At 37.0% G+C, this 15,293-nt stretch overlaps 1 protein-coding gene across 1 annotated transcript; it reads left to right on the forward strand.

The window, feature by feature from the left end:
- The first annotated feature begins 3,645 nt into the window (after positions 1–3,645).
- Positions 3,646–12,368, forward strand: st6galnac2 (ST6 (alpha-N-acetyl-neuraminyl-2,3-beta-galactosyl-1,3)-N-acetylgalactosaminide alpha-2,6-sialyltransferase 2). Its single transcript, XM_084745041.1, has 9 exons — positions 3,646–3,789; positions 6,079–6,181; positions 6,455–6,626; positions 6,956–7,109; positions 7,208–7,346; positions 8,628–8,731; positions 10,012–10,092; positions 10,199–10,301; positions 11,483–12,368. The coding sequence occupies exons 1-9, from the start codon at positions 3,686–3,688 to the stop codon at positions 11,660–11,662; spliced, it is 1,140 nt and encodes a 379-aa protein (XP_084601167.1). The 5' UTR covers positions 3,646–3,685; the 3' UTR covers positions 11,663–12,368.
- Positions 12,369–15,293: the final 2,925 nt, after the last annotated feature.

Consider the following 15,293-nt stretch of genomic DNA (forward strand, 5'->3'; position numbering starts at 1 on the left):
ACTGACTTTTTAACATATGCATTATTTACCAACCTTCCCGATATTCCAGGGAGAATCCTGTTTTTCATTTCCTCCCCCGGTCTCCTCCCTGGAATCACAATTCTCCCCCGTTTCTCCTGATTTATGACAGATTTTCACACCTTATCTTCCTTTTCATTATCACAACCTGATAACGGTTCTGGCAGAGTTCAGCGCGTAGAAACCTGATGATCATAAAAGTCTGACGTTTCCTCCTGGACAACAACACAGCTGCAACAAAATGTTGTTTCCTGGCGCGCAGGTGATGAGGAAGAGAGCTGCTCGTCCTCCTCAGTGAGTGACGGACGGAGACAGAAATGGACAGTATGAAGATGAATGGAACACATTTCAGATACAAATTAAGATTAAGTACATTCGGATAAAGAAAAGCAGAGAACAGACAATAATACACGAAAAAACAGGAGAAACAATATTTATAAAAGTGACTGTTCTTTTAGTATTCATTTTCTTTGACATTAAAATCACTTTTTTATTCAAACAAAATTGTGTTTTCCACTTAACAAGTGTCACTTATAGGCAGGTGTGGAAGTAACTAATTACAAATACTCGAATCACTTTAATAAAGTAGATTTTTAAGTCTGTATTTTTACTCATAACTGAGTATGCATTATACTGTGTAATCTCCTTAGTTACGTAATCGTAGTTGAGTATTGAGAACAGTTTGATTGAATATATATAAAACCTTTTATCTCCATTTTTGTAACCATAAGGCTGTCTGATCACAGAAAAAAGAAATGACAACTTTTCTCAAAAATTATGACTCTATTCTCAAAGTATTCTGACTTTTCTCCTCAAACATGACTTCTTTTCTCCTTTTTTGGAAACTTTATTTAAATATTAGTATATTATTGTTGAAATATGTATTAGAGAGAATGTTAGATGTCAGAGTGTGGTGTAATGTGACCTGAGGACGAACAGCAGCACATAAATATCACTGTGGTTATTTCAGTTCACAGATCAAATCGCACACGTGTTCAGAAACACACGGCGCCGCCGCCGCTGCTGTCATGTTTCTGAAGGACACAGCTGAACGTTCCTGTCAGCTGTGTGTGTGTGTGTGTGTGTGTGTGTGTGTGTGTGTGTGTGTGTTTGTCTGTTAATGAGAACATAATGCTGAGAACATCACCCAATCCATGATTTCTTGCTGAGAGCAGTTTCATTACAGAACTACTTTCTTTCCAGTAGATAAAAGTAGTTCCGGCAGATTCTACTGCAGAGGGAAAATAGTTAAAAGTGTGTGTGTGTCTGTGTGTGTGTGTTGTGATTGACTTCCCAGGGTGCAACAGGAGCAGCTGGCGGCCATCTTCCTGTTGCTGAGGGAGAACCAGGAGGCTCTGGGCGAGGTGACGGAGGGAGACATGGAGGAGCAGCTGAAGCTGTATTCCCTCTGAGACGCTGTCCGTCCATCTGTCCTCTCAGGGACCCCATCACTTTCTGCAGTGTACAGTTACTATGGCAACACTGACTCACAAAACTTGAATGTAAAATACTGTAGATGTAAAACTGTGTTTGAGTTCAAATGTTTTACTTTCTGTCCCAGACACATTTAATGTGACTAATGGAGGAACAAGTTTCTGATCAATGTTGTGACTGAAATTGCAATTATTGATAATGCTTTAGATTACAGATTGTTATTATTTATTTAGACAAATTGGTTAATCAATAAATCAATCACCGGGTGGCTACTGTATACAGGGGTTAAGAAAAAGAGAAGAGGTCAGGGAATAAATTACTACACTGGAATAAATAAATAAAACGGTGCATATTTTTTAAATCCCTGAGTCAGTTTTTCATAATACAGTTCAGTAATTATATTATTGTGTAATAAAAAATATGTGGAAAATAGGGTAACAGTTTTAATATTATAGAGAAAATACTTATTTTACAACTGTGATTTGTTTCACTTTTTACATTATAATAATAATGTAAAAGTTTTTTAAATATTGATTTCTTTTATTATTAAAATAGTGAAGGCTACATAAACATGAGGCTAAGCCTCAAAGGAAGTGGTGCGTCTGGCAGAGTTTTAAAAGAGAAGATAAAATATTGTAATGTACAAATCACAATTTTAAAAAAAGTTGTGACCTTGTGTAAAAAATACAACAAAAATTAATGATTTGCTGAATCTTTTCAACTTGTATTCAGTAAGAAAAGTATTCATTAAATTGTTTAACTATTGGTTGATCTTTATTTTCCCTCTGAGATATTAAACAGTTTGAGTTTGTTGATCCACTGATTAGATAAATGATTTGTGATGGTTTTCGGTAGAATTAACTGTGTGCCTTCTCATTTTCTGGATTTCTTCTGCGGGTTTGAAACTCTCACATCACCAAAGACAAATAAAAAGTTTCCCTCCTGGCACCACAAAGTATCTCCTGTGTCTGATTCTCCGAGTCGACCTCATATTTATCAGTCACATCATAAACCGTCCAACAGCGGGGAAATAACACGACGTCTGTTCACAGCTGATTGATCTTTTAAATCATGAACAGGTTGCGATGTGAACTTTATTGGACCTGAAATAAGAACGAACATCCATCAACTCTTTTCTTTAGTCACATTTGTTCTGCTTTGTCCTAATAATTAAAGAATACAGTCAAATTTATATTTATAAAACTAGATTTAGAAAGTCTTGATATTTCAAGATGCCTGTTCAATGTAACCAAACGACATTTTGTTTTGGAAGCAGCCTTTTCTTCATGATTAACGAGAAAGAGGAAGACACAGAAGGTTTGTGTTCTACTTCCACTGTTAATATTGATTTGTTTTATTTAAATAATTTTTTAAAATATTTTGTCTTATGTTCACAGGGTGTCAAGTTATTAATATAATACCTCTGTTTTGTTTTTTCTTCAATCTTAAGAAAAGTAAAATGTACAAAACAGAGGCATCCAGGAATAATAATAATTGAAAAACAATGCTTGTTTTAATTCCTTTTTTACTTTTAAGAAAAGTAAAATACATAAAATCTAAAGAAGCAGTCTAGAATATTACTCAGAAGATACTTGTTTTAATTCCTGTTTATTTTTGATTATTTAAGTTAAAAATGTTAAGAAAAATAAAATGCATAAAAGCTAAAGATTTTATAATAATTTTGTTTTACTTACTTTTTAAAAAATGATGTCATTGAGTATGTAAAATAAATAAAATATAAAGTATATGAAATACTGAGGACATGACCTCAGTGTCCCCAAAGGTAGCTAGACTCTTGGGTATATAATTCGGACTCCGCCCTAAAAGTGACGTCACGACAGGTGTGTTTGTCTTTTTGTCTTCGTCAGGCTGATTCTAACAGATTTCCTGTTTTTCCACCAGACAAACTGGTTTTTACTGTGAAGAGAGAGACAAAGGGGAAAAAAAACATTGCATTGTTGAAGTGGAGTCTCTTCACTTCCGGTTTCCGTGTGACCAGAACAGGTGAGATGTGAGCTGCAGGTGCGGCTGTGATTTAGAACTGCAGGTTTTTCTTCTCTGTTGCACCGTGGATCTCTCTGCCCTGTCACCTGACCCCCCTCCCCCGCTGGTTTGATGAACTTTAGCCGCAGATTCTCACCTGACACCTGAACCCACCTGACGGGAACACAATGAAACACGAAGAAGAAGAAGAAGAAGAAGAAGAAAAGGCAGAAGAAGGAGCGCAGGAGCAATGAGAGCGCCTTCCGTGAAGTGTGTCCTCCTCCTGTTGGGGACTTTGTATTTCATCATTTATTCCATTTTAAACACAAAACGCAGCGAGCTGAACGCAGACAGGTGAGTTCACATCACCTGCTCGCGTTTTACTTCAGTTTAAATATCATCTGTACGACGTCTTTACATAGAAGTAGAACAATGTTGTTATTTACGTAATTATTAATTAGTTAAAGATGCATCTTACTGCATTTCATGTATAATTTATGACATAAATTATTTCTCATTTGCAAGTTTTATTTTGAGGTTTTCTTCTGCCTTAAAGGGACAGTTCACCCCAAAATCAAGAATACAAATGTCAGGATTCCACATCTGGAAACTACAACTTTACTCCATTATTCTTTGCAAAACTGCTCAAGCTCTGTCAGGTTGCACGGGGATCAGGCGTAAACAGCCCTTTTCAAGTTCAGCTACAAATTCTCTGTTGGATTGAGGTCTCGGTTTTGACTCACCTGCTCCAAAACATTCACCTAGTTGTCTTTAAACCATATCTGTGTAGCGTTTACTGTGTGCTTCAGGTCCACGTCTTGCTGGAAAATAAATCTCCTCTCGAGTCGTAGTTCTTTTTCGTTTTTCTGCGTTCATTTTACCCTCTACCTCCACCTCCACAAGCCTTCCAGGGCTCTGCTGGTGAGAAGCATCCCCAGAGGATGGCGCTGCCACCACCAGGCTTCACAGTGGGGACGGTGTGTTTGTGGTGATGTGCCAAACAGCTTTCGGTCTGATGGCCAAAAAGCTCCATTCTGGTCTCATCAGACCAAAGAAGCTTCCTCTACTTGACCATGGAGTCTCCCACATGTCTCTGGATGAACTCTGTTCAAGATTTAATGAGCTTTCTTCGACAGTGTCTTTCTCTTTGCCGCTCTCCCCTAAAGCCTCGACTGATGAAGAACCCAGGCAACGGTTGTTGTCTGCAGAGTCTCTCTCATCTCAGCTGCTGAAGGTTTTAACTCCTTCAGAGTATCATAGGTGTCTTTGTGACTCCCTCACTAGTTTCCTTCTTGCACGGTCACTCAGTTTGTGAGGATCGATTTAATTTAAGTCCAGGGGACGTTAAGTGACTTGGAATTTCTTTCATATTCATCCCCTGACTTATTCTTTTCAGTAAGTTTTTTTTTTCTCAGAGTTGCTTGGAGTTTTCTTTTGTCTTCGTGGTGTAATTGTAGCCAGGAACACTGATGAACCAGTGACTGGACCTTCCGGACACTTGTGTCTTTCTTACAGTCACTTGAGACACGTTCACTGCACTCGGGTGATCTCCGTTTCACTAACTGTGAGATTACAAGCACCGATTTGCTGGACCTCTGTTGAATTAGGTCAGTCACTTTAAAGGGGATGAATATTTATGCAATCACTTATTTTACATCATGTATTTTTAATTAATTGACATTATTTTGTAGAAATCAGTTTGAACTTTAACGTTAAAGACTTTTTTTTTGTCATTTTTTTTGTCAGAAAAGCCAAATTATATCGACCATGACCCCCGGGCTGCAGTGCTGAGTCTGGATTAGATTGTTTTTGTGTGCGTTGCAGAGTTTTGGAGATTCACAGGGATTCATCTTACTTTCTTTCTGCAGTAGAATCTACCAGAACTACTTTTGTTCCTATTAGAAAGAACACAGTCCCTACATGAAACTGCTCACAACAAGGTCTGTGGATTATTTGGAGTAAGTGGGTCATGATTTCAGAAAAGAAACATGGCTGTTGAGTTGTTTAAATGTATATCACGGCCCTTTTAGCACTACAGGACTGATATCTTCAAAACCCTGCAACTCACCAAAACTATCTAGATGGATAAACAGCACTTCAGGTGAGAGGAAAAATATGTATTTATGATTTTGGGGTGAGCTGTCCCTTTAATTTTTAAATAGTTTATTTTGTACATTGAAAAAAGCATTTTTTTTTGGTTTAATAATAAAACCATCTCCAAAGTGAAATGTTTAGTTAGATTATTAGAAAGTACATATACTAATACTACACTACAAGTAACAGTCAAAATATTACTTAAGTATTTAAGTATTATCAGTGAAATTTACTGTTTTACTGTTATATCTGCTGTTTTCTGGTTTAATATTACTGTATGTTGTATTTTACTGCTATAGATGTTTAAGGTTGAGCTTATTTTAACTACTTTCTATACTGATGTACAGCAATGCATCATGGTCTATAAGATCATCATATGTTCGGATCAAGGCTGTCCTTTGAGAAGCACATAAAAACTACAGTATTTCCCTCTGAGATGTAGTGGAGTGGAAGTAGAAAGCAGTATAGAACAAAAAAACGTAAGTTATTTTCGTCGGCTGGTGTTAAATGCAGTCAGTCTTTCAACATGTTGTGTTTGTTGTGTGTCAGTCAGCAGACAGCAGGTGGCGACAATGAGACTCCAGCTGGTGATCAGCTCGACTGGAGGGAAATTTTAGCTGCTCCACGTGAAGAAGAAGAAGGAGAGACTCTGGTGATTTCTTCTTCTTCATCATCTTCTTCTTCCTCCTCTTCTTAGCTGCAGCTGCCTCATCCAGCTGTTAAATCTAAATTATCTTTTTTTTTTTATTATTAATGATGAAGTTTACAGTCAAAATGTATGAAATCAGAAAATACAATGATAAAGTATACTGTTTATAAAGTATTATCATCATTATTATTATTATTATTTCTTGTGTAGAAATCTCTCTTGTTCGCTGCAGTAAAACAGATGTTTACTGTGTGTTTTAAATCTGCTCGTCTGCAGGTAGAGGCAACATGTTCTCTGAGGAGAGCAGTGAGGAACGACGTTCTCCTCAGAGGGAAATTCAACTTCACGTTGTCGGTTCTTCAGTGGGCAGGAAGTTTCTCCAAACTGACCTGGGAGCAGCTGAAGAAGCAGATGCCTCCGTACGGCTGGAGTGGACTTCCTGTCCAAGGTAAACTCTGGTCTTAAACAATCCACATAACTTGTTGTTACAAGACAAAAACAACGTAATGATACATAAATATAAATACAGTTAAAATAACTGAGAATATCTACAAAATTAGTTTAGTCATACTTGAGTACAGGTGTCATATACAGTGTGATAAATAAACACATTTTGATTTTGACTTCATGAGAACTTTTAGAACAAAACATCTTATCTGTGGTTATCCACATATGAATATCAGGATCCAGATGTTTGTCCGCCGTCTGGGCTCCTCCCCTGTGTGAACACCTGTAACCTGCAGACTGATAACATCTGTCTGTCCTCTGCTCCTCCAGCTGTGCACTCGGCGCTCTCCCTCCTCAACACCTCTCGTCTGATTCATCGCGGCTCACCTGGCAGGTGTGTTCGCTGCGCTGTGGTCGGAAACGGAGGCATCCTGCGAGGGTCCCGGCAGGGCAAGAACATCGACAGCCATGACTTTGTCTTCAGGTGAGACTGAGGACACCTGAACACCTGTGCTTTTCTGTTTTTTTTTTACAGTGTGGTACATCGTGATGTTGGTGAAAACGTGTTTCCGTCCTCCTCAGGATGAACGGAGCCGTGATCAAAGGGTTTGAGGAAGACGTGGGGACGAAGATTTCCTTCTATGGATTCACCACCAACACCATGAAGAACGCCCTCAAGTTGTACCGCAGAGATGGGTTCACCAAAATCCCCCAGAGTCCGGTTAGAAAGAGTTTTACTCTGATCCTTTTTGTTTTACCAGAATCTGCCGTTTGACTGCTCACATCAGAGCGTTTCCATAATGTTTATCAGACACTTAAAATAACAGTCTGCGTCTGTCAGCGTAACGATGTACGTAAAAAACAACGCAAAAAAACGTTACAAGACGAAAAGATGTAAAAGGCTAGACGAGATGAAAACAACATGATGTAAAAGGTATAAGAAGAAGAATAAAATGTCATAAAAGGCATAACAAGAAGAAAACAATGTAAAAGACGTAACAAGACAGAACCGATGTAGAAGATGTAAGAAGACCAAGATCAGTAACAATACGCACGAAGAAAAGCAACGTAAAACAGAACAAGTAAAAAATGTTGTAAAAGACATAACAAGACAAGACAGACAGACAGATCTTGAAAATGTAAGAAGACCAAAACAATGTAAAAGACGTAAGAAGTCAAAAACAGTGTATTGATACGTAAACAAGGCAAAAACAACGTAACAATACATAAGAAGAAAACTACGTAAAAGACCTAATAAGACAAAAACAAAATAACGACATGTTAGAAGATGAAAACAACGTAAAAGACAAGATGAAAAGATGTAAAGGACGTAACAAGACAAAAACGATGAAAAAGCCATAACCAGAAGAAAACAATGTGAAAGATGATGGTTCATCCGATCACCTGTCAAGTGTCTTTTTTCTTTTCTTTTTTTAAGTCCCTGAAAAGACAAGAGCCTCTTGAGGAAAGGAGGCAGGGACTAAAATGTGGCTAAACCCACTAAAAACAGGCAATCGATCCATTTTCGATTGCCAGTAGATGAATCTTCCTCTGTTTTTTTTTTCTGATGTGCACTGAAAACCTTCACGTGTGCAGGAGAGCAGGGAGACAGATGTTTTTACAAGCGTCTGTGAGCTCAACCCTGGAGACGTCTCAGCTGACTCAAGGGGTTAACGGCAGCTTGAATCTGCCTGTGAGTCGTTATTTTAGCTGAAAGATCCACCGTCATCGACGAGAAATGAGAAGCTTCTTTTGTTTACTTCTTTAAAGAATCGCAGACCTCGGGTTTCATCAGTTACTCCCAGTCTCAATGTTAAATCTGCCACCGTTATCACCGTAAACTCCGTAAATACAAGTGGAAAGCTTGTCAGGCATAGCAACAGTAACTAAGGAGGGTGGGGCGTAGGGAAGTTCCACTTGAATACAGCATTAATCCTGAAGTTGTCTATGTATAAAGAACAGGACCCTCATGTGAGTCTTCTTCTTCTTCTTTTTTCTGCAGGAGATCAAATACATCTTCATCCCCTCAAACCTCAGAGATTATGTGATGGTGGCGGCTGCTGTTCAGGGTCGGATGGTCGACTCAGGAGAAGACGAGGGGGACAGGTGAGTTCACCTGTCCACTTCAGTCAGAAGGAAGTTAATTAAACATGTAAGCTGATGTAAAATATATTAGAAACATAAACTCCGACTGTCCTTCAAATTATTTATTAATGCTCTGTAAAAAGTGATTTTAACCAAGAAACTTTTTTCCTGTTCCCACAGTTAAAATCATTTTCTCATCTGAAATGGATTTTTTTTCTTTATTCAAGGTAGAATCGGTTGGACTTTTATCCGAGCTGTTCATAAACGCACCAGAAAGATATTTTATTGTTGAGTCTTATTCTCAGGACATCAGATACGGAAGTTTTGTGTCGGTAAAATGTCCCGAGCGGCAAAATAATGAGAAAAATAAGGACATACTGTCGAGGCAGAGGGCTGCAGCGTCTCTGCATGTACAGACACCAGCACACACTGACAGAGGCTCAGAGGGATTATGTTTATTACAGTCTATATATTGTTTGCATGTCTTTTAACCCATGTGTGCAAAAAATAAAAACATTTCTTCTGCTCTCTGTCTGTCCTGTAACACTGGATCTTGGCCTGTAGATGGCAGCACATTCACCACGTTTCATTGATCATAAAAAAAAAACAACATCAGTTTAATTGTTTTTTCTCTTTATTTCTTCTCTATCTTTGTTTTTTGTTTTCTTTTTTATCTTAAGTAAAAGAACTAAACTCTGCATTAAGAATGTTACTTCAATAAAAATATGTCAGTATAATCATAAAAATGTATTTAAAGTTTTAAAAGTAAAAGTACTCAATGCAGAAAAGTGTCTTCTGTGATTTTAGCTCATTTTGACTGACACTGATTATTATTTTCATTATTGATTAATCTCCTGATTGTTTCCTCCTTTAATCGACTGATAGTTATAAATACATTATAATTACTACAGTCAGTCAAAGGAAAAACAGCAAATCTGGAAACATGAAATGGTTTTATATTTCTGTAAAAATTAAATAAATGATGACTTAAATAATTATCAAATTAGATGCCAATCCACTAATCGAGCTGCACTTTTATTCATTTAATTTATAACAAAACATCATATTTTATAAACTGTTCATATGTTTTTTGTGTAAAAATCTTCTTTAGTGAAGTAACTAAAGGTGACAGATGAATGTAGTGGAGTAAAAAGTACAGTACTTCCCTCTGAGATGTGATGGAGTAGAAGTAGAAAGTGGCATGAAAAGAAAAAACTCAAGAAAAGTACCTCAAATTTGTACTTATGCAGAGTACAAATGTTTTGTTGTTGTTACTGATCCAGATTTTGTGTCTCCATCAGGCCCTGGAAGTATTTTGGTGACAAACCTCCAGAAAACTTCAAGTTTCTCCACCCAGCTTTTATTTCCTACGTGACAAACAGGTGAAGGATCTGAGAATATTTTAAGTCAGGAATAAAAAAAAAAAGATCATTGGACGACAGGACGATGCTGATTCATTTTCTCTTTGTGTTTTGATCATTTTTCCAGTTTCCTGTCGTCTCGTCTGATGACCAACATCAGGACCCGTCACCTGTACATGCCGAGCACCGGAGCTCTGATGCTGCTGACCGCCTTACACACCTGTGACCAGGTGAACACACAAGATTCACTCCAGAGATCTGTATTTCAAAAGTTGTGATTCTTCATTATTTGGGTGTTTGAAAATAAAATGGTTGCAACTGAAAATATGAAATTATTAACCGTTATTTACTTTCCAAACTCAAAGACTCAAAGATTTTTGTGGCTCTTGGTAAACTGAACTGCCAACAACCATCGACTCCACCACCACAGACTGTATTTGTTGTAGCTGTGGTCGTGGACCAATCACAGGCCGCGTTACGTTCCAGAAGGCTTGAGGTGATTGGCTGCAAACAAAACCACACAAATAGTCTTTTTTTGCCAGATCTGGGAACAAATAAAGAAACAAATGTAGGTATTTCCATTAAAGATCACATGATTTGGATACAAAAAAATCTGTATTCCATTACAGCTTCAGATGAAAAAGGTGTAATCAGATTACAGATACATTTAGTAAAAATGCAGATTATTAGTAGGATTACAATTTTAAAATATAGAACAATATGCTACCATGCACAGCTCTTAATTCATTATCGTGGCCCCTAATGAAAAAATGTTTCACTGGGTGGAGAACGAACAACGAACTTAAAACTTTTAGGGCTGCAACAATTAATCTATTGTCAGTCTACTGTTAAATTAATCTACATCTTTTTTTGATCATTGAAGAATCATTTTTAATGTTTTAACTTAAAAAATGTAATTTTAGCTTCTTAAATGTGAATATTTTCTGATGTCTTTACTCCTCTTTGACCGTAAACTGAATATCTTTGAGTTGTGGACAAAACGAGACACTCAAGGACGTCATCTTGAGCTTTGACCAACATTTTTCACCATTTTCTGTCATTATTTGAACAGAAAAAAAAAAAAATTAACTATTGTGATACTGCAGGGGTCTGCAACCTGTGGCTCCTTGTGGCTTTAATGAAACATTATATGGACATGAATAAAAGTTCTTTTTTAACATTTTAATTTTCCTTTATCATTGTTAGAGGTCTAAGTGATGCTTAACGTTAAAAATACTCATCAAACAGAGTGTGACTTTCTGCTAAATAGTAGTAAGACAAAGATAATAACAAACAAAATCCTTTATTTATTTTTTTTTTTTTACATAACTGAGACTCAGATATTGAAACTTTGTTGAACCGAGACGGGGGGGTTCCTGATGTAACTGAAGGACGTCTGTCTGTCCTGCAGGTTTCTGCGTACGGCTTCATCACCAGGAACCACGCAGACTTCTCCGATCATTACTACGACTCCGTGCAGAGACCTCTGAGGTTCTTCTCCAACCACGACCTGCGTATGGAGAGCCAGCTGTGGGAGCTGCTGCACCGCCGGAGGGTCCTCAGGCTGCTCCACAGGAGGGGGGGCAGCTGACGACACCTTCAAAGGGGACATTTCATCTTGTTCAGCCCTGCACAGACGTCTGACCGCATACTGGATCCTTCGTTACAAAAACTCAGGTTGAGCACAAAAACTTTATCTGAAACTTTCCAAACATCCCACATTTTTAACACATCTAGAACATTTTGTATATGAAGATGTGAAAAGCAGCATCGTAGGTTTGTTCATTTTATCTTTGAAGATTTTACTGAAGCATTAAGTGCATTTTGAGTGTTTTAAACCACATGAGGGAGAATAGAGATGGTTTAGTTCAGGAGGTTTAATAATTCCGTTTAATATCAGGAGTCACGGGTCAAACTGTCTCCAAATTTGGTGATTTGACCCGTTTTAGACAAACTGGAGGATCGAGTGTTCCTCTCTTCTGCTTCTTAAGATAAATAAACTTTAAAAACCCTCTCGGAAAAATTAAGCTGAAATCTGACCTGTTCTTCTTTGCTCAGGAAAAGTTTAGACAGTTCAACTTTTATTAAGACTGTGAAAAAAATCTAAGCACTAAATTTTGTTTTAAAAGTTTAAGTTCACTTTCTCCTGCCACATTGTTTTTTATGCTGACTGTAGCAGCAGATTTTGTTTAATAATATGTGATTTACTTTGTGTTTGTTTTTAAGACAGAAATCATTTATTTTCATGTAAATATTCATTTTTGCTGTTTGAAGTAAATGTTTTGATCATTTGAGAATTGTATTGATTCTTATTCACTTTTTTTAAAAGTACTAATCATTTAATAATGGAGAAAATCTCAATTCAATTTCATAACACTGCAGCATGTTTTGTTAGGTTATCATATTTTATATGTAAATTCTGCAGCTGTCACTGATTTTGTATAAAATGTTTGATCATGTTTATCATAGAAGTCACAGCATTTGCTAAAAGTAACGAATTAGTGGTTAAATTGTCACCTAAATGATGGATAAATAGTTAAAATACATAGCAAAGCTAATGGATTAATGGTCAGAATAGCTAGCTAAAGATAATGGATTAATAGTTCAAATAGTGAGGAAAAGGTAAATGATAAATGGTTAAAATTATGAGCTAAAAGTGATGGATAAATGTTTTAAAAACAATGTCAGATAAGGCAGTGGTCCCCAACCCTGGTCCTGCATGTTTTAGATGTTTCCCTGCTCCAACACACCTGATTCACATGATCAGCTCGTCATCAAGCCTCTGCAGAAACCTGACAACAACCTGATCATTTGAATCAGGTGTGTTGGAGCAGGGTCACTGAGGACCAGGGCTGGGGAACACTGTGATAAGGGTTAGTGGGTTTATGACTTGCTTGCTGCCCCCAGGTGACCAAAAACTTTAAATTAAGTGTCGACATCATAAAACTCTGAATACCTGCTGTGCAAAGGTGAGTTACTTTATTTCACTTAATTTTTAATAAACAGGATGAAAGTAAAACCAAATCAGTTTGTTTCGTTTTGAAGCATAAAAAAGATCCTGAACAAAAACACACCCTCTCTGCCTGGAAAAGGAGACAGATTAAATGTAGTGGGAGGATCGAGTGCGTTTCATTAAATTACCCAACGAGAGCCAGAGCAAAACAGGAAATCAGATGGTTGATTCTCCAAAATAAAAGCACAAATTCACTCCTGTTCAGCAGTACTTTCATAGTATAGATATGTGTGGGTTTATAAAAAGACACTCAAAACACTGAAAAGTTGATGTTACGCAAAGGGAATATCAGAGTTATTACTTTTGTGAATAAGTGTTTTAATATTTTTTAAATAAACATTCAGGTGCTGAAAAGTAAAACTGAAAAAACTGTCTATTATTACAAAATCCAGGAATTCAGTTAAAATATTTTAAGAACAAAACATCAGGGCTGCAACTTACCTTCATTTTCAAATAATGTGCCTATTCATGTTTCTTGACTAAATAATGTTTTTTTTCCCCTGTAAAATGTCAGAAAAAAAGTGTAAAAAGATAACTTCCCAGAGCCTTCAAATTTCTGATTTTGTCCAGGCAACAGATGTCTAAAAGTATTAATTTTACTATGAATTATTTTATTCATTTTGAACATTAAAAAATAATCACAAAATATGAGTAAAACATGAATAAAAAAATATGACAAAGTAAATGCAAGGCATGGCAGTTTTACAGGTAGATTCAACAACACAATCCAAGTTAAATATGTTTAAACAACACAATTAAAAAGAGAAGAGTGAGATTAACAAAGACAAATCTATTTAAAAATATGATGAAAGAATAACACAAATTGGGTTTTTTTTGTTTTGTTTTTTTTAAATTAAACCAATAATTCAACCAGAAAAAAACAGGGAGTCTCACGTTATAGAAGCTAAAACTGTATGATATTTGACATTTGACAGGTGTCATCGAAATAGTTGTCAATTAAAAATACTGTTGAGTAACTGTTAATTAATCGACTAATCACGCTGGGTCTGCATAATATATTGTGATTTTTACATATATATATTTTTTGTTGGGATTCACTTTAGTTTTAACAAATTTATCAAAAAAATATAATAATAATAATAAATTACTCTAATTTTGACAAAACGTCAACATCGCTTTGTCTGGGTTTATTTTGAAAGTCTACGGCGGAAGTTCTGTGTGGTGTTGTGGGTAACTTGACAGCGTGTCCACATTGTGGCGAATCCAGCGGAGAGAATGTGGCATTCACGGCGCGGAGGGAAAACCTGGAGGACCGTCAGCCAGTGAAGTGTCGTACAAAGTACTAAAGTCATAAAAATACTCCCATTTTTTTACGTTAATCTACGTGGGGATTAATTTATAATGTGATACGTTGGGAAAGTAACGCTCTTGGAATAAGAAACTCGATCTTTGTGGAATATCAACACCGGGATACTCTGCCAGCTCCTCGGAGTTTTCCTGCGAGCTGCCACCGTGGTCCGCTGCATTTCAGGGGTTGGAAAGTTTCTGGCAAACTTGACCAAATAGGTAAGTTGTGTGTTTACTCACTCCGTTCTTGTTACTGCTATAAATTTAGCAAGACGGTCCTTAAAAGTGCGTGAACTAACTTCGGTACAAAGGTCGGGGGAGGTGGAGGTGACGGTCGGTGTGTTTACATGCCAGACTCCTGCAGCGATATGCCACTTTCTCCGGTACGAAGGCACCTTCACGCCAAACTCCATTCACATCTCTTCAATCTGGACTAGTTTATCTGAAAAATAACCGTATATACACCAACATATAGACTGTTCTGTATCTTTTAGAAACAAATCTTTAATTCGGCGACACTGGACGTCACCAAGCAGCACTTGAATTCAGTAAAATGTCAAGTTACAATAGGATCACAAAGCTTGCTGACCTACGCCCCCAGTATGCGTAATTCAATACAAGACATCCAGTGTGACAGGTTTAGCCGTGATTTTTAGAGCTCAAAGTAAAGCCGAATTGTAGACTGACTCCTACAAATTCAGGCAAAATCTGGAATCACGTGTGATGTATGTATTTTATGTGGTTGACAAGCGTGAAAATGTAGAATTAGTAAGTTTTTAAAGGGAGTCTGGCATGACCATACCTACATATCAAATAAAAGGGTGCATATTGAAGCTGATAAGGATAGAAGTTGTATGCACGATGCAAACTTTTAGTCTGGTTGATTATTATACTGTAAACA

Source organism: Lutjanus erythropterus, chromosome 19, assembly GCF_056507025.1.
Source record: "Lutjanus erythropterus isolate fLutEry1 chromosome 19, fLutEry1.hap2, whole genome shotgun sequence".
Classification (NCBI taxonomy): Eukaryota; Metazoa; Chordata; class Actinopteri; order Lutjaniformes; family Lutjanidae; genus Lutjanus; species Lutjanus erythropterus.